The sequence below is a fragment of the Girardinichthys multiradiatus genome, chromosome 13, assembly GCF_021462225.1.
Source record: "Girardinichthys multiradiatus isolate DD_20200921_A chromosome 13, DD_fGirMul_XY1, whole genome shotgun sequence".
Taxonomy (NCBI): domain Eukaryota; kingdom Metazoa; phylum Chordata; class Actinopteri; order Cyprinodontiformes; family Goodeidae; genus Girardinichthys; species Girardinichthys multiradiatus.
Genome location: NC_061806.1, coordinates 5,591,636 through 5,610,940, shown reverse-complemented (window position 1 = coordinate 5,610,940; position 19,305 = coordinate 5,591,636). Strand labels below are relative to the sequence as shown.

The following is a 19,305-nucleotide window of genomic DNA, read 5'->3' as shown; positions in this document are numbered from 1 at the left end:
CTAACCGTTTGTGCAGACAGATGCACATTTGTGGCCTGCTGGAGGTCATTTTGCAGGGCTCTGGCAGTGCTCCTCCTGTTCTTCATTTCACAAAGGCGGAGGTAGCGGTCCTGCTGCTGGGTTGTTGCCTTCCTACGGCCTCCTCCACGTCTCCTGGTGTACTGGCCTGTCTCCTGGTAGCGCCTCCAGGCTCTGGACACTATGCTGACAAACACAGCAAACCTTCTTGCCACGGCTCACATTGATGTGCCATCCTGGATGAGCTGCACTACCTGAGCCACTTGTGTGGGTTGTAGAGTCCGTCTCATGATACCACGAGTGTGAAAGCACCTCCAACATTCAAAAGTGACCAAAACATCAGCCAGAAAGCATAGGTACTGAGAAGTGGTCTGTGGTCCCCACCTGCAGAACCGCTCCTTTATTGAGTGTGTCTTGCTAATCTCTTTTATTGTCTATTCCATTTGCACAACAGATGTGAAATTGATTGTCAATCAGTGTTGCTTCCTAAGTGGACAGTTTGATTTCACAGAAGTTTGATTGAATTGGAGTTATATCGTGTAGTTTAAGTGTTCCCTTTATTAGCAGTGTAGATAAACCATGTCAATAATTTCCTGTTAGACTGTCCATGTGGGGATTATGGATGATTACTTGGCTGTGCATCAGTGGGGAACAGTGGTCGACTGACAAACAGGTGGCTGTGAGTCTAATTCCATCCTCCCAGGCCACATGGAAAAGTTTTCTTATGCAACACATTGAATCCCAAGTGTCCTACTAATACTGTGTATATGTTGTAAGGATGTGTGTGCACAAATAGGTACATTTGACTTGGAGTGTAAAAGTGCTTTAAATGGATGGCAAAACTCAAACTTTTTATGTTTGTATTAAGTTTTTTTTTTTCAGATAAAATCAAAAGTTGGGAATTTTATGTATTTTCTCCTCAGTGGGCCTATTTTCTAATCACATTTGGTTATGGTTGAACCAAATGTTCATTACAAGCTCCATCATGGCCTGTCCACACGCTAGCCACCAAAACTCTGCAGAAGGCAAATAAGGATTAACAAATTCAAAACACAGAAATATTGAAGGGATTCTCTATCGGTAGCAGAAACCATGTACACTCTAAAAAATCTATAATTTCAGGAGAACCTTTTAAATAAACATGGCATCAGGAATACATTGCTGATGCAAGGGTTGCTTTTTTCTATAAGACTGTTTTATATATATGCCATATTAACTTTTTTTACCATTTATATTAGTAAAATATCCATGAAATAGTGCGTGAGACTTCATATTTGTAGTTATTTCTACAGGTATCAATCATATATTGGGATACTGATCAGCAAAATTCATTGTTTAAAGACAGCCTTTAAAAATTGACCAATGACATTAACACATCTGTTTGCAGGTATGGGAAGGCTATTACAGTACTTGGCATGGATTTATCCTCCCTACACTGTGACCTTTCATAAAAACTTCAGAATACAACAGAGGGTGGAGTAAACATTTACTAGATGAGATGTTTTTAGTGAAATATTCACATTATACCTTCACATGTGGCCCTTTGGTTGCAGAAAACCACTTTAGGTCTTAATTATTTTTTTTAATAGATCAGGTTAAGAAGCAGCTGAAGCACCGGCTCTGGTTCAGCAATGAGACTAATGAAAATACTACTGAGAAAAAAAAACTGAGCCAATAACATTTGAAGCTAAAAAAAAAAGTGAAGTTCCCAAAAGCTCTGTCAGTTTCAGAGGGTGTTTAGTGCTTTATCAAATCTGTTGGAAATCAGTTTAACAAGAACAGAAAGTAAAAGTTAATGAGCAGTTTATGTTGCTCATTTTGCTTTTGTGTGTGAAGCTTATCTGGCAGAGAATAATAAATATAAAGCTGTAATGTGTTTCATTCCAGCCTCTCGCTTCTACTCCCACCATCACAAAAACGCTTGAATGACTAAGCTGTTTCTCGGTGTTCCACTTTTAACACAGGGGATGTTTTATATCAACATAATGCAAGAAATTATGGCTGGATATGCCCTTCATTTGCTTATTATAGTTTCAAAGGATATGATGGATTTCCTAAAAGGATTGTTAGGCGTGATGTCTTTTGAAAAGTTTGGGGACAATGGTCAGAAAGTAAATGAAAAGAGCTTTGAGGAAAGATGTTACATGTTTTAGTTTATTAAGGCAACAACAAATCTTCACTTCTATTTGAAGAGGATTGGAGGAAGATACTGAGACTCAGAAGCCTTTACACAAAGCCTTGGCAAAGCTACATTGTAGTTGGAACATTGTACATCACACAATAAAACAGCAATCCAACAATAATGTGCTCCACCAATAATGCGTCTGATTCTGCCAACTGGAAACTTTGGTAGTTAGAGAGTTAGTGTGCATTGAACATTTAGTAACAGAGCTAATAAACATTACCTTAAATGTTGGAGCAGCACTAACATGAGCAATGTAGGCATCAGGGAATTAGACTAGATCTGTGTTGACACAGCACATTTTAACAAAATAATGTCACATTCATAGAATTTGCTCATCGTGGTGAAATTCAACTACTCCACAATACCAGAGCTAACTGGTCTCAAATGAAGTGGGGCTTGGTGGAGAAAGTGCGTTCATCTTTGCTACAGCGCTATCTGTGAGCAATGCCATCTAAAATATATGTTTAGGGATGATAAACGAGCCCAATCTGCCAAACTCATTGTCATTCAACACTTCACAGTGACCAGGCACACAGAGCAACACAATGCTAACAGTGGCTCAACAAAGAGTTGCTAGGGCCGATCGTATTAAATGTGGTTTCAGTATTAATCAAACATGCAGAAAAGCTTGTTTTAATATCTTTAAGTTTTTAGTAAAAAACTAAAAGCTGCATGTTTATATTCATATTGTATCTTTTTTTTTTTTACAAACACAGGGGTTCAGACTCTTGTTGAGAACACTTTGAAGGGACTCAGGATAAAACTATTACCTTCTCCTAGGAGAACTCTCCACAAGCCATTTATCCAAAGTCGTCAGCCATACAAAATGCATATTTAGAAGTTTCCTTCTAAATTAAATACAATCCCTTAATGGCTCAAGTTAAGCCAATGCCTTTGTCTCCTTAAGTATGCACTGATCATCACTTACCTGGTTACAGCTGCTGACCCTGGTTCAGCTTCTTTAGAACTGACTTCTTTCACATACAGTTAAACCCAAAATGATATCCTCCCCTGGCAGATTTATGTGTAAATTAAACTTTGAACCAGTGTCTTCTAACTGGAAGCAATATGAACATTTTGGAGCTGCCCAACCAGGCTGCAAACTTAAACCCGGGAATCTCTGGAGTGAGCTACATATTAAGGTGATTGCTAGTAGGTCTTCCAACTAAATTTCCAACTTCCAAACCAAAGACTTGGAGATAATTGCCAAAGATAAATTTTTAAAATATGAGTGGAAACATGCAAAAAGTTGGTCAGCTTGAAATGGTCAAATGGTAAATGGCCTGTACTTGTATATTATCAAGTCCCCAAAGACCCTAAAGCGCTTTACACTACAATCAGTCATCCACCCATTCATACAAATATTCACACTGAAATGTTGTAGTGTTTGATTGCTGTAATGCCATTAAAGTTGCCCATTGATTATTACCAAGGTATGAATATTTTTCACCATGCATTTTTATTAAAATCTAAATAAAAACTGATGAATTTGTTGTTTTGTGAAGTCATACTTCTTGCACATTGGGTTGTCATTGGTAGATACCTGTCTGATTTCCTATAAGAAACAAAGTTCTTGGTTGAACAAAAATAATTTGAAATCTAAATCTGCCAGGGATAAAATATATTTGGGGCTTAAATCATAAAACATGATTGTTCTTGTAAGTACTGTTTTGTATTTGGTCACATGAAGCTTAAGTTATTGTGCTCTCAGTCTGACTCTTCATCTGCTTACATGTGTCATCAGCTACAACTGGAGGACCACAGAGTGGACAGAGTGTAGGGTGGACTTGCTACTAAGCCAGCAGGACCGTCGGCGTGGAAACCTGACAGGTTTGTGCGGAGGTGGAATCCAGACACGCGAGGTCTATTGTGTGCAGGCCACTGTGGATACTCAGCCCAATCTCAGTTCGCTAAGAAGTAGAGAAGGTAAATACCCCACTTGGTTTGGTTTCTATAGTCCTTAACATACTAAACTCAGTTGATTATGCTGTATGTTATTCAGCATTAGGGACACTTAACGTAATTCTAAAAACAGTTTAGATACAGTGCCTTGCAAATGGATTATTACCCTTAGAACATTTTTACATTTGTTTCACATTACAATCACAAAATTTTATGTATTTTTAGGGATGTTTTTATGTAATGGAGTAAAACAACTTGGTGAATAGCTGTGAAGTAAAAGGAAAATTATACATCGTTTTCAACATTTTGCACAGATACAAATTTGAAAAGAGTAGCATGCACTTGTATTCAGCCTCCTTTACTCCTATCCCCTTAAATAAAACCCAGTGCAGATAGTTGTCTTCAAAAGCCAACTAATTGATAAATGGAGTCCACCCATGGTTAATGTAATATTTGTTTAAAGTTTGTCACAAGCCCTGTAGGAGACACTGCAAACTTTCACTTACATGCAAAACACTTTGTGACAGAAACCTAACACTACCCACCAGCCTGAAAACACAGTTCACACCATGAAACATGATGGTTGCAGCATCATGCTGTGACAGTGGCTTTTCTTTTTAGCAGGGACAGAGAAGCTGGTCAGAGTTGATGGAGCTAATTACAGGATAACCTTGGAAGAAAACCTGTTAAAAGCAGCCAAAGACTTGAGACTGTGGTGGGGGTTCATGGTTTTGTAGGACTGCAATCGTAAATATACAGCAAAGCATACAATGGAATGATTTAGATCTTTGAGAATGGCCTAGTTAAGATCCACAATCTTATTGTGTTTGAAAATCTGTTCCAAGACTATGATTGATGTTCACAGACACTATCCAATCTGAATGAGCTTAAGCTACAACCCCAATACCGATGAGGTTGTGATGTTGTGTAAAATGTAAATAAAAATAGAATACAGTGATTTGCAAATCCTGTTCAACCTGTAATCGTTGTACTGAACACACGGGGCTGAAAGTGGCCTGTTAGCTTGCCCATTTTTATCCAGCATTGACAAAGTAAGTATTTGTCCATCTGGCTGGTGAAACTGGCATCTGTTGCTGAGCTTATTCAGATCTTATGCTCACAACCAGTGGCTTGTTTTCATCGTTGCATGCCAAGAATCCACAGTTCCAATGTAGTTAACAGAGGTGGGCAGTTTCCGGAATTTTATTTCTCACAAGTCGGCATACCATAAAAATACATTATTTGTTTTGGTCGTCATGGAAATTGGTTTTAGTTAAGAGACAAGAAGATATTAATGTAGGGACTGTAGTATGTAAAAAAAAATCAATGGATTCTGCTTGAGGCTGTAGCCAAAAAGAAAATGTGTCAAAGGGAGATACATGAAGGAAGAGGAGTAGAGTGTGTAGGTGGTATGAAAGTGCCTCTGCCAGCTGTAGTGCACGCATGCATCTTCCTCTCTTCAGTCTGTCTTTTTTCCCCTTACACTGTTGTGACTATGAATATGAATATAATATTTTATATTAATACTTTAATATTTTATCAAATAATATTTCGGTCTGTTAAGGGTTGTCCTGTGAATACCAGCCCAATAAGGCGGTGGTATTAGGACAAAATTGAAAGGGATGAGCCAAGCTCTGGCATTATTGAACAGTAAACTCTGCACACACAGAATGAATTCACACAGTTTCTTAAAATACAAGAATTTATTAACAAAAATAAGTCAACTCAAAGTCAAACTTATATCAATCTACAAACCCTTTACTATGCTAAAACAACCCAAATAAACTATTGAGCAAAATGAAAGAATATGGAAGACTAACGGGCTCTGTGTAGTATAAACAAGTTGATCAAAGATGGTTGAAAACCATGACAGAAAGAGTGATGCAATATTACCATGCATTGTTTATGGTTGAGAACCAAGGATTATTGCCCCATATTGACTGGTGACCTGTCCAGGGTGTACCCCACCTCTCACCCGTAGACCGCTGGAGGTAGGCACCAGCTTTCCCGCGACCCACTATGGACTAAGTGGTAGAAGATGACTGACTGACTGATATTTTAAAGAATGATTTGCTAAATAAAACCAACCTTCTGGATGACTAATCCTCAACGGTGTTTAATTAGCTTTCTTTAAATATTAAAATCATATTTAAGGAAATATTATTTTGCTTAAATAATATTTTAATATCTAAAGGCAGCTAATTAAACAGGAAATATTATTTTGCACATACCATGATGATGATTAAATCGAGGCACATGACGTCGCCTGGTACAGTGGAGCCAGGTCCCACCCTGGAGCCAGGCCTGAGGTCGGGACTTGTCGGAGAGCGCCTGGTGGCTAGGTTGCTCCTTGTGGGACCCGGCCGGGCCAAGCCCAAACGAGAGACGCGAGGCCATCCCTCAGTGGGCCCACCACCTGCAGGGGGAACCGTGAGGGACCATTGCAAAGAACACCTGGAGAGGCGTGATTGGGAGCAATGGCCTCCACGATCTGAATCCGAGTGGTGTTTTGTTACTGGACTTCTGTGCTAGTCACGGATTGTCCATAATGAACACCATGTTCAAACATAAGGGTGTCCATCAGTGCACTTGGCACCAGGACACCCTAGGCAGGAGGTCAATGATTGACTTTGTTGTTGTATCATCAGACCTTCGGCCACACGTTTTGGACACTCGGGTAAAGAGAGGGGCTGAGCTGTCCACTGATCACCACCTGGTGGTGAGTTGGATCCGCTGGAGGAGGAGAAAGCCGGACAGACTTGGCAGGCCCAAGCGCATAGTGAGGGTCTGCTGGATACATCTGGCGGAGCCCTTGGCCAGGGATTTATTCAACATCTGGGCTGCCCTTTGTCACCGGTCCTGTTCATAACTTTTATGAACAGGACTTCTAGGCGCAGCCAAGGGCCGGAGGGGGTCTGGTTTGGGGACCAGAGGATTTTGACTCTTCTTTTTGCAGATGGCGTGGAGTTTAAGTATCTTGGGGTCTTGTTCACGAGTGAGGGAAGAATGGAGCTGGAGATCAACAGACGAATCGGTGCGGCTGCCGCAGTAATGGAAGCGCTGTGCCGGTCCGTTGTGGTGAAGAGAGAGCTGAGCCAAAAAGCGTAGCTCTCGATTTACCGGTCGGTCTACGTTCCTACACTCACCTATGGGCATGAACTTTGGGTCATGACCGAAAGAACGAGATCCCGGATACAAGCGGCTGAAATGAGCTTCCTCCGTAGGGTGGCCGGGCACTCCCTTAGAGATAGGGTGAGGAGCTTGGCTATCCAGGAGGGGCTTGGAGTAGAGCCGCTGCTCCTCCACATCGAGAGGAGCCAGTTGAGTTGGCTCGGGAATCTATACCGGATGCCTCCTGGACGCCTTCCTCGGGAGGTGTTCCAGGCACGTCACACCGGGAGGAGGCCCAGGGGACGGCTCAGGACACGCTGGAGGGACTATGTCTCTCGGCTGGCCTGGGAGCTTGCAGCTAACCTCAGTAGCTGAGGGCAGAAGCGACTCGTTCTGCCGGCCCAGCCAAACCATACGACAACGGCACGTTCGGCTCCTTGAGTGGCCACGATGTGGCGGAGTAGCTCTCGCTACGTGCATGTGCACACAGGAAGGCGTGCGATGCAGTCCCGGCCTTCTTTTCCAGGCTGTGGGGAAAATCCGCTTTGATTAGGGCTGCTTCTGGAAGCCTCAGAAGAAAAGCCAGGTCAAGCTTGTCTCATTACATCCTTTATATGAATGAATGCCAGATACCCAAACAACAAATCATTAATTAGCATTGTTGAATGTAATCAAAAACTCTCTGGATCCAAGTTGAAGAGTTATGTCTGCTTGCCAGCAAGGAGATGCTGTCTCTCCTTCCAGCTCCGCTGAGAGAGACCTGTGTGGTAGATGTCTGTTTGTTGGAAGGTGGGGTTTTTATTCATACAGTGATGTCACTGGAAGTCTGCTGTTATTTCTGTTCCCGGGCTGAGTTAAGAGTATGTTACTGTGATTTATTTTGAAAATTCCAAAAAGGATCAAATTGGCCTTTAAATGTTGTAACACATGGCTTGACCCAACAACATGTAATGTGTCATGTCACATAAGATTTGGCCATAGTAAGCAATAAAGTTGATATGTTCATCCTAAATGTTCCTTACCTCTTATTCAAGCCACTTTACAACATTACGGGGTCTATTTAATCCGCCTGCCTCACCAGAATCTTAAGGTAGTTTAATAAGGCTTTTGTTTTACAATGGAATTCCTCTGATGCATCTTATTGTTAAGGTTTTGATGGTTTCAGATGTTTTAAGTTTCAATAATGATGAGACTGAAGTTATTGTTCAACCCCGACTCTACTCCTGGCTCTCTTCCTATTGACCTTGGCCGTATGCAAGCAGTCTGTTCCCAATCCGGGGATGATTTTAGACCGTGAGATTGGGCTTTCTCCGTCGTGGCTCCTAAACTTTCAACAATAGACAGATGTCTTCACTACCTGTTTTTAAAAACATCTATTTCTGCTGTCTTTTAACTTAGTGTGAGCTGTCTTAGTTGGTAGTTGCCATGTATTCTAAATTTGTTTTGTTTATTCTTTTAGTCTTTGCCTTCTATTATTCTGCACTTCGGTAACAACCTCTGTCTTTAAATCTGCTCTACAAATACAGTTTGACTTGACTTATTACTTTTGCCTTATACTAGGTCATTTTTCTAAGTTGGTTGCATTATTTTCTAAAGATTTTTAATTTTGGAATGATGCTTATCAGTATTTCCCAAAACTTGCATCAATATTGGCCAAGAGAAGGAAGGATGTGGGGTTGGTGGTGTGGGTGGGGACATAAAAGCACATAAATACTTATCCCTGGAACTGTTTGTAGTGGCAAAAAATTGGTTCCTTCTCTTCACTTGATTTTCTACATAGCTGATGACTGGCCTATCTAAAAATGTTTGTTACCCCTAAATGAAATTTTAGCATTATGACAAAGGTTCGTTCGTTCATTCATTCATAAGTTGAATGCTAAAACTTAGTGCACATTTGCTTTGTCTTTGTTGCTCTAGAAGTCACAATGACCAAATCAGAAAACAGAAACCCTGACTAACAGGTAATCACTGCTGAAACTAAACACAATCCTAACAAATGTATTTCAAATAATTTCAGTCTCCAAATCATGAGAAGTCAAAAATACACAGTTATTGTTATTCACACTAGCATTTGAATGGATTCTCTGCATTCTCACAGTGACTCTTTTTGGCATTTTAAAAGTTAGTCCAGGCTCTTTTATGCTTTAATTAATTTAAAATGTCATAAAACAAATAATTCATTTTACATACATTTCTAAGTGGCCTCACATAAACTTGGCTACTGAGAACAGTACTGGTTATCACAGTGCTTGAATATAAAATTGATTTTCTTGTTGGGACTGTCTCAAGGTTTTCTTGGCTGTAGTTAAATTTTTCTAGACATCTACAAAGAAGACGCGTAACCATTTTTATTCTGTAACTTTAAACTCACATTGCAATTGTTCCTAGGGTATAATTATATACAGTCATATTCAGTAAGTTTGAATATGCATGAGACTCGTTTATCAGAATAAAAGTACCTTTAAGTAATACCAGCCGTTTAGCAGGTATTAAACATAATTTTCATTAAGCCCATATTTCTGCAATCAAATGGTTTTTAGTTGATCTGATGTTATATTTTAATGTTAAATGTTATGTTTTTACATAAGCTTAATATCATTCTAATTAACATCAGTATGTGTGTAATTAACCTAATGGAGTGTTTCACTTAGTGAATTGATTTACTGAAATACGTCAACTTTTCAACAATATTCAAATTTATTGAATTTGACTGTATATGGACACATATTTATCAATTAACATCCTACTGGATATGGGATATTAAATGACATGCTGAATACCAGCTGTGCCACTGTGATGGCATGAGTCCTCAGCTGGAACAGAGCTGGGCACCAAGCTATTTTTGGCAGTTGGCTCATGGCAGCACATGGAGGTGGCCTCTAAGGCTCCCTAATTTGTGTCTGGAAGCACAACACATGGGAACGCACACCATCTGGCATGAAGATACCAGAGCAAGGGCAGTCTGTGTGGAAGAGTCCATTAATCAGGCAGTGCTAAGTTTGGGAGTAGCTTGTCAGATTTCACAATTGTAGAGAAGAACAAATCTTGTTACCTAAACATTGTTATTGAAATACTGAAATATTGCTATGACCATAGCAAATTTATTTGGATTTTAGAAACTCAACATCCTCGATGACTATTGTTGGTTCTAATTCCATAAAACTAGATGTGAACATAAAATATATATTTTTTTAAATCATAAAAACAAAAAGTCTTTTTTTTGTGTAGCATTAAATCAGATCAGTTATTGTTTTATCTCAATCAGAATTACTATAATTATTTCTATTTGCAAAATGTCAGACCCTTGGGTACAATGTCAAGATGACTAAAGGTGCCAAGTTTGTCAGTTCAAACAAATATATGCAAGTATAAAACCAAGGACATGTCCAGTTATCATATTGTTTAGGAAGAAGATTCTGTGTAGCCAAGATGAACGTGTCTTGCTGCAAATGCCACATTCCAGAACAAAAACTAAAGACACTGCGAAGATGCAAATAGTAAGACGTTGTCATAATCTACATTACAACAAGCCCTTGACCAACATTAACCTATTCACCATTATTGCAAGTGGTGGAAATAATGTGGGAAGCTGAAAACATCATCCAAACTATCAGTTGTGAAGTACATGGGTGATAGCATCATGCTATTTTATTGCAGGGAGAATTCCACAAAATAGATGGCATCATGAGGAAGGAACATCATGTTGAAATACTAAAGCAGCATCTCAAGAAATAAGCCACAAAGTCAAAGCTTAGGCACAAATGGGTCTCCAAAAAGGACAATGACCCTAAATATATAGCCAAGTTAGTCATAAATTGGCTTAAGAGCAACTAAGCCATTGTTTTTGAGTGGCCAACACAAAGCCCTGATATCAGTCCCATTGAACATTTGTGGGCAAACTGAAAAGGTGTGTGTGAGCAAGGCGGCCTACAAACCCGACCCAGTTAAACCAGTTCTGTCAGGAGGAATGGGCCAAACGTCCAGCAAACTATTTGAAGAAGCTTGTGGAAGAATGCATAATATTTGACCCAAATTGTACAATTTAAAAGGCAAATCTTTATTATCATAAATCTGGCTATGAGCAAATAATTTCAGTATTCCTACCAAACATGAAAAAACGAAAGGTCTAGTCTGGTTTAATATCAGGCATCATGTTTTTTAGAGTGTATATAGTGTATATCTGGTTTCAACTGCATAATAAGAAGACAAATTACAAAAGACAGCAGCAAGAGTTCATGAAATAGTTGAGTTTGTAATGCAGTACCAGCAGATCCGGATTGAGACAGCATTCGCAAAACCCTTCTCCATTTATAAATTATTCCTTTCACTGTGGTTTACGCATTGTCTTGACATGAATGAATGAATGTAATAAAGCAAACAAACTGTATTTTGCATTTTTATGCAGGTCATGACTCCTAAATCTAATAATAACATTATTAATATTCCAGGTTAGGATTTGTAAAGTGAGCCTTTAACTACCAATTTTCTCATTTATTTCAATATTAAGACTAATATTTTCAAATTGGTATCTTTACAAATTTACATTTTATTATACACATTCATTGAAAAGCCATAATTTTATTTTATGAGTCACAAAGCTGCTATTTTTGAAAGACTGCATTCTTGCATGAGACTTTATGAAAGTGAAAGCACTCCACAAATGTAATTTTCCCTTTTTTTCCTGGACATTTTCAGATTTAATTAGAGCTGAGTAAATTTTATAGAATAGGGAAATTGAGGTCAGAGCACTTTACATTGGAAGGTTAAGAGCTTACAATTATTTAGAAGCTAAACAATTATTTCCTGAGCAGTTACAATGTGGCAGTGATGATGGGAGCTTGTAAAGAATTGTGACAATATTTGTTTTGATGGTAATAAAAAGAAACCAGTTGTGTTATGTTATTTACCTTATAACCTACAGCATTACATGGGATTTAAAGGACACATAACTTGTACACATGCTAAAGTGTCGATATTAAAGGCCACACCTTTGGGGATGGCAATTTGCATGTGAATGAAGCTCAACACTGTTGTTGCACAACTTGAATAATTCATTAGCCTGGCGACCTTGCAGAGAGTCATCTACACCTGGCTGGATCAGAAAAACAAAAAGAAACAGGTTAACCTAAAACTAGCTTCAAAGCACCTTGGATCGACTAATTCATATTTGTCAGAATGCTTAAATAATTAGTCTTGATATTATGCTTTTTTTAATTTTATGTATTTTTATTGTTTTCTGTTACTGTCGTTAAAGGTGTGTTTACACAGTAACTCCAGGTTCATTCATATTTTGTGTGAATCTATAGGTTTGCGGCCAGTGGACAGTAATCTGTGTTTGGAGGTTTCTCCGAATACCACACAGCTATGCCATATAGGCTGTCCTGTGGAATGTGAGGTGTCTTCATGGAGCGCTTGGGGACCCTGCACTTATGAAAACTGTCAAGACCAAACCACCAAGAAAGGTAAGAAATTGCTCAGTAATATTGAGTTAATGTACCACACTTATTTTGAAATGGAACTTCAAATGCATTTCATGTTCCATACATTGTACAGTTAAGCAAAGTTTAAGCAATCTTAATTTTACAAACATGTTTGGAGTGTCCCAACTTGTAGCTGATTGAGAATCTGTGAAGGGAGCTAAAAATCTAGATGATGACAAGGCACCCTTCCAACCTCAAAAACTTGAACCTCATTCCAAGACAAAAGAAACATCCAAAACCTGCTAGCAATAATAGGAAGAGTTTGATTGCTGAAATGCCTATGATGATTTTTTCATTGCATTGTGAAACAATAGTTTGGTTTTGCTATGAATAACTGTTAATAAATGCCAAGGATAATTATTAATAAAGTTAGGGATTTTAAACAAAATTTAAAAAGTTGGGGCACAACCATCAGGAATTATTAGCCAAACATTTCTCAGTCTCTTTCAGTTATTGTTTTATGAATACCTGCCTGGTGAGGTTTGGTATTATAGGACAATAGATGAAGGAGTGAATTTGCGCACGGGTGTTCTCAAACAGCAAGCCCTGGATACATATACAAAATAAACACAAACAAATTTTCTCCAAACTATAAGAATTCCTTAACAACATATGTTATGACCCCACTCGGTCTAGGGGTAGGGGGAAGTAAACATTCAAACCAGGTGTTGTTGGTTTTATGAAAGAAAGAGTAATTTATTTCTTTTTAGTTCAGTTTCCGTTATTTTTAACAAAACAAACAAAAGGAGGATACTTAACAAAGTACAAACCGTTTGAAAATAAAAAGGGGTAAAACCCAAAATACACAATAACCATAAATTTAACAAAATACACAACCATCAGTAATTTAACTAAAAATAATCCCCCAAAAGGAGGGACAAACTAATTCAACAGTTTCCTAAATCAAAAACGTCCCTGCTAACAACAAGCAAACAAACAAATCAAGACAAAGCCCAATCAACTTTAAAGAGAGACTCCTTTGAGCCAAGATGGAGTCATCAAGCAGGTGAGCACACAAAAATAACCAAGCTTCCCAACAAGCAGGTAAGCATACAAAAATAACCAAGCTTCAAAATTTTACAACACCAAAGTCAGAAGTGGCGAGCTGTTCTGTCCAAATACAAGCTGCCTTTAGTGGCAGGTGCAGAGAGTTTATATAATGTAGTCCCTTCTTGATTGGCGGCGAATTCAGAAGAACCAGGAAATGAATAGTCCAACATGAACTCCCGGAGACGTCCAGCAGGAGGAGTGCAGAGCACGCAGGGAGATCAGAGTCCGTCAGGAACAGCGAAGAAGAGGGTATCCAGCGAAGAAGAAATCCGATCCTATCAGAAACAGCGGTACCGATAGCACGGAGGAAAACGGTGCTTTTCATACGGCCACCAGCCGTAACAACATACTTCAACTCTTCAGTTCAAATAATTCAGTCAATAATCCAATTTGGTAGGCTAGTAACATTCAACTAAACCACTACCCAATACAAAGCAGAGGAGAAAAACAAAACATTAACATACAAAACATTAACATACAATTGAATCTTAATATTCTGTTAAACCTCCTGAGGCTGCTGATGGGTTCCCTCATGCCAAGAGTGCTGCGGCCCAGACAGTAGCAGAGGCAAAAATACGGGCCTTGGAGGAGTTTGCTGCGGCCATGGAGAAGGACTATCTGTCAGTCATGAAGCAATTCTGGCAAACTGTCCAACAGTAATACGACTTACAAATATATCCTGGCCTTGAGAGGTGCCATGTTTCGGTTATAAGCAGAACCCAAATGCAACCTGGACACGAGCAGACGCATTGTGAGAAAATGAAACAAACAAAAGTTTAGATGGAGTTTAGATGGATGACCCAGAGGCTGTACCCCGGAGAGACACAGTACTGTAGGTTGGCGGCATCGGCGATGCAGGAGCCTTGAAGTCTGACGGTAATGCAGAAGCCTTGGAGTCTGTGGATGAAGGAGGAGCTTTGTAGTCTGATGGTGATGCAGGAGCCTTGGAGGCTGGTGGCGATGCAGGAGCCATTGGAGTCTGTTGGCGATGCAGGAGCCTTGGAGTCTGGCGACGATGCAGGAGCCTTGGAGGCTGGCGGCGATGAGAAACCCTTGAGGCCGGTGGTGAAGGTGCATGAAGAACCCACTGAGAACCCTGTCAGGAGGTCGGCAGAAGAGTCTTTGTAGACTTGAACCCATGTAGGAGCTCTGGAGACTTTAATCCGCAAAGAAGCTCTGGAGACTTTCAACCCACGAAGGAGCTCAGGACATAAGGCGGGTCCAACTAGACACCCTCCCACACAGTGAGGAGCAGGCTCTGGGACCTTGAGGCGCCATGAAGTGGGCTCTGGGACAGCAAACAGAAAATCTGCCTCAACCACTGAATGCACAGCCAAATGAGTTGAATCGTCCTCTGACTGCACAGCTGTATGAGTCGGCTCAGTCACTGAAAGGCCATGTCATGGTTTACATTAAATTTTGGGTTTAAATTTTATAAGTAAGTTGAAGGTGAGTATTAGCTTATGTAAAGATGAGAGGAAAAAGGTGGTGAAGAGAGTCCTGGTGCATCTAGAGGTGAGTGTTTTCAGTGTGGTGCAGACTGGTGTGTAAAGTCATTAAATTTCTTGAGAAATGTCTTTGATCTTAAAAGCAGGTAAGTATAGGAGAGTGGGCAGACATATGCTTAACTGTAGGGAGCAGGAGCTGTGAAAAAAAACCTTACGCCAGAGGAAAATAAAGTTAGGTTTACGTCAAAGGAGGAAGTGACTTTGTATGAGATTTCAAAGGTAACCTGGGAAGCATACAGGACACATGAAATGGGTATCTCAAAGGTAAGTAACAGGTTCATGTATAGTAGGCTTGACTCTACCACTATAGCGAAGCACCAGGTGAAGAATGGTTATCCCAAGGGTCCTTAATTCCACGCCAGCCTGTCCAGGACATTTCAATCAAGTGTGAACTCTGCAGTTTGTCTGGCCATCCCCACCCACGGGAACCTGCAACTTATTGGAGGTACAACAAACACACACTACAGAATGTTAAGCTTATTCTTTGTGTAAAACTAGCCGTTACATTCTAAATATTTGCAAACAAAAACAGAATGCATGATACTGGAAGCATTTCCACTTCAGCCATAATCACCCCCTGAGGCTACAGCATCTACCATGACTAATGCATGTTGACTCTGCCTTAATGAAGTGCTTTAAATGAAAGAGACGACTGGAAATTCTCCTCTCTGAATTTTAATGATGGATCCACTTGCTCATTTGATCACTGTGCCACTTCTACACACACACACACACACACACACACACACACACACACACACACGCATACACACACACACACACACACACACACACACACACACTTTCATGTTTGTCTAACCTAGCTCCAAATGCTCACAGAAACATGACTTCGTTAACAGTTATATATAGTTGTATATTATGGTGAGCCAAGGTGCACATATGAGGGTTAAAACTTAAAAAAATAAACTAGAAAATATTTTATTTCTTGCAAAAATGCAGTGTGAATGCTGTAAGCCAACTTTACCTGAAAGCTGGCAGAAACAAGCTGAAGTTGACTGCAGAAAATCTGCTGAAATGTAATGAATTAGAAAAAACTGAAATGCTAAACTTCTGTTGAAAGCCGGCAGAAAGAGGCTAAGCAGAATATCAGCTAAAATCTGATAAATTATTAGAAACATTTGCAAAGAAAAACAGTAATCTAATCTGTTTAAACAGGTAGACTATTAGCTAAAAAACAGTGCAACAATGTGAAGTTACCTCAAAACTACTTGTTGAAATGCAAGAACTGACAGAAACTTTTTTTTGTGTTTAAAAAAGCAGGAAAGAGCTGCCAATAGATGAACTGAAAAAGCATAGACTGAAGCAAAAATATAGCTAAAGAAGCTGAAGTCAGTGCTAAAATATGTAAAACCAAATAGCAGAAAATTCAGAAAAAGATCGAACTAACATCAAATACGCTGAAGAAACACAAAAACAAACATTAAATTGTCTAAAAAAGCCAAAAGTGTTCTTCAGCTAAGAGAGGAGAGAGGAGAAAGAGAAGCTAAAATGCTAACATTAGCATATTGGCTATCACAGGCATGAAGGCTGATATTAAGTTACCCATCTATTATGCAAAAAGCAATTTAAAAGCTAAAATGAGCTAAAATGCTATTGCTCACTACAGCCTATATTCAAAAGTCTATAAAATTGCCCATTAAAATTATTCACTCTTGTTCAGGTGTTGGAACAGCAGCTGTTTAAATAGCTGACATCAAATGGTCGCTGTTTTGATGCTCCAAGATTTCATTCTGGTTCTGATAGAGATTGGACCTGGTTCTGATGGGGTTTGTTCCTGATTCTGATAGAGAGTTCCTCCTGGATCTGGTGAAGATTTGTACCTGGTTCTGATAGTTTGGACTGGTTTCTGATGGATGCTTGTACATGGTTCTGGTGTAGGTTTGTTCAAGGTTCTTATGGATATTTTTGCCAGGTTCTGGTGGAGTTGGGACCTATGTTTTTATTAAGGTTTCCTTCTGGTTCTGATGGTTTGTACAAGGTTCTGATGGATGTTTCTTCCTGATTCTGATAGAGCTTCGACCTGGATCTGATAGAGGTTTGGTTCTGATGGAGATTGTTTCAAGGTTCTGATTGAGTTCGGACCTGGTTCGGATAAAGGTTTGTACCTGGTTCTGATGAAAATTTGTAGAAGGTTCTTTTAGAGATTTTTTTCCTTATTCTGATGGAGCTTTTTGCCAGGTTCTGATAGAGTTTGGACCTGGTTCTGATAAAGGTTTCTTCCTGGTTCTGATGGAAGTCTGTACCTGGTCCTGATGGATATTCTTCCTGGTTCTGATAGAGTTTCCACCAGGTTCTGATAGAGGTTTCTTTCTGGTTCTGATGGAGTTTGGATCTGGTTCTGATAGAGGTTTATACCTGGTTCCGATAAAAATTTGTTGAAGGTTTTTATAGAGGTTTGTTCCTGGTTCTAATGGAGTTCGAATCTGGTTCTGATGGAGATTTGTTCCAGCTTCTGATGGAGTTTGGACCTGGTTCTGATGGAGTTCAAATCTGGTTCTGATGGAGATTTGTTCCAGCTACTGATGAAGTTTGGACCTGGTTCTGATGGAAGTTTTTTCCTTAGCTTGGCTTCCATGTCCTGTCATCCCACCAGAGACTCCCCAGCTGGGTAACGTCACTTCCTGCTTTCGTTATTGCACTTGGTGAATTGCTTGGTGTGTGAAGGCTCTCTCGTTTGATCTGATTTCTCTCTACTGTGATATCTCTTATTTGTTCTATACATAAGCACGTTAAAACACATACTTTTTGTTGCTGCTTTTAACGTTTGGGGACTCTCCGTGTCTTACGCGGTTTTTTCTAGTAGTGGTAAAGGGTCGCTAGCTTAGCGTTAGCTTTAGCTCCACCATGGCTACCCGTTCTGTTGTTTCTCTCTCCGACTCTCCTCTCTCCTGCTCTCTGTGTCAGATGTTCAGTTACTCCTCTGCCTCCTTTAGTGATAATGGTACGTGTAATAAATGTAGCATTTTTGTAGCTTTGGAGGCGAGGGTGTCGGAATTGGAGGCCCGGCTCCGCGCTCTTGAAAAACCAGCAGATAGTCAAGGCCCCGTAGCCAGTGCGGAGCCACCGAGGGTAGCTCCCCATAGCAGTCCTCCAGCAGAGCCCGCGCAGCCGGGGCCTCAGGCCGGCTGGGTGACGGTACGTAGGCCAGCTGGGTGACGGTACATAGAAAGCATAGTCCTAGAGCCCACAGGTCACCACCAACCCGTCTGCGTTTCTAACAGATTTTCCCTGCTCAGCGACACACCCGCTGAGAAGCCAACTCTGGTAATTGGCAGCTCCAATTACCAGAGTAGTGAGAAACGTGGCACTAGAGACACCAGCGACCATAGTCAAATGTCTGCCAGGGGCCAGAACGGGCGACATCAAATCCTACCTGAAACTGTTGGCTAAGGATAAGTCTAAATACAGTAAGATTGTTATTCACACTGGCGGTAATGACACCCGGTTACGTCAATCGGAGGTCACCAAAGTTAGTGTTGCTTCAGTGTGTAAGTTTGCCAAAACAATGTCGGAGTCCGTAATTTTCTCTGGTCCCCTCCCCGATCTGACCAGTGATGACATGTTTAGCCGCATGCTGTCATTCAACCACTGGCTGTCTAGATGGTGTCCAGAAAACAATGTGGGTTACTGTGATAATTGGCGAACAATTTGGGGAAAAACTGGTCTGATCCGGAGAGACGGCATCCATCCCACTTTGGATGGAGCAGCTCTTCTTTCTAGGAATCTGGCCAAATCTATTAGTTCTCCAAAACTCTGATAACCCAGGGTTCAGACCAGGAAGCAGGGTCGTAGTTTAATACTCCTCTCTGCAGCTTCTGTACACTACCCAGCCATTACCCTATTAAGACAGTGTCTTGCCCATGGCCAAAATTGAATAGGTTAAAAAATAATCTAAAAGGAGGAAATCAGGAAAATCTCATAAAAATAAACACAACTCAGACCAAAAAGAAAAATAAAACAATTAAATGTGGCTTACTGAACATAAGATCTCTCTCTTCAAAGACATTGCTAGTTAGTGACCTGATTTCTG

At 40.1% G+C, this 19,305-nt stretch overlaps 1 protein-coding gene across 5 annotated transcripts in view; it reads left to right on the top strand.

Annotated features, from left to right (window-relative positions):
• Nucleotides 1-19,305, top strand: part of thsd7aa (thrombospondin, type I, domain containing 7Aa) — a 180,326-nt gene that overhangs the window by 83,420 nt on the left and 77,601 nt on the right. For all 5 annotated transcript variants that reach the window (XR_007041014.1, XR_007041012.1, XR_007041013.1 and 2 more), the window contains 2 exons: nt 3,948-4,129; nt 12,523-12,678. Coding sequence is in view for 2 of the 5 variants with exons in the window: in XM_047383876.1 (XP_047239832.1) it covers nt 3,948-4,129; nt 12,523-12,678 (338 nt within the window). In the remaining 3 variants the exon portion in view is untranslated. The remainder of the gene's footprint in view (nt 1-3,947; nt 4,130-12,522; nt 12,679-19,305) is intronic.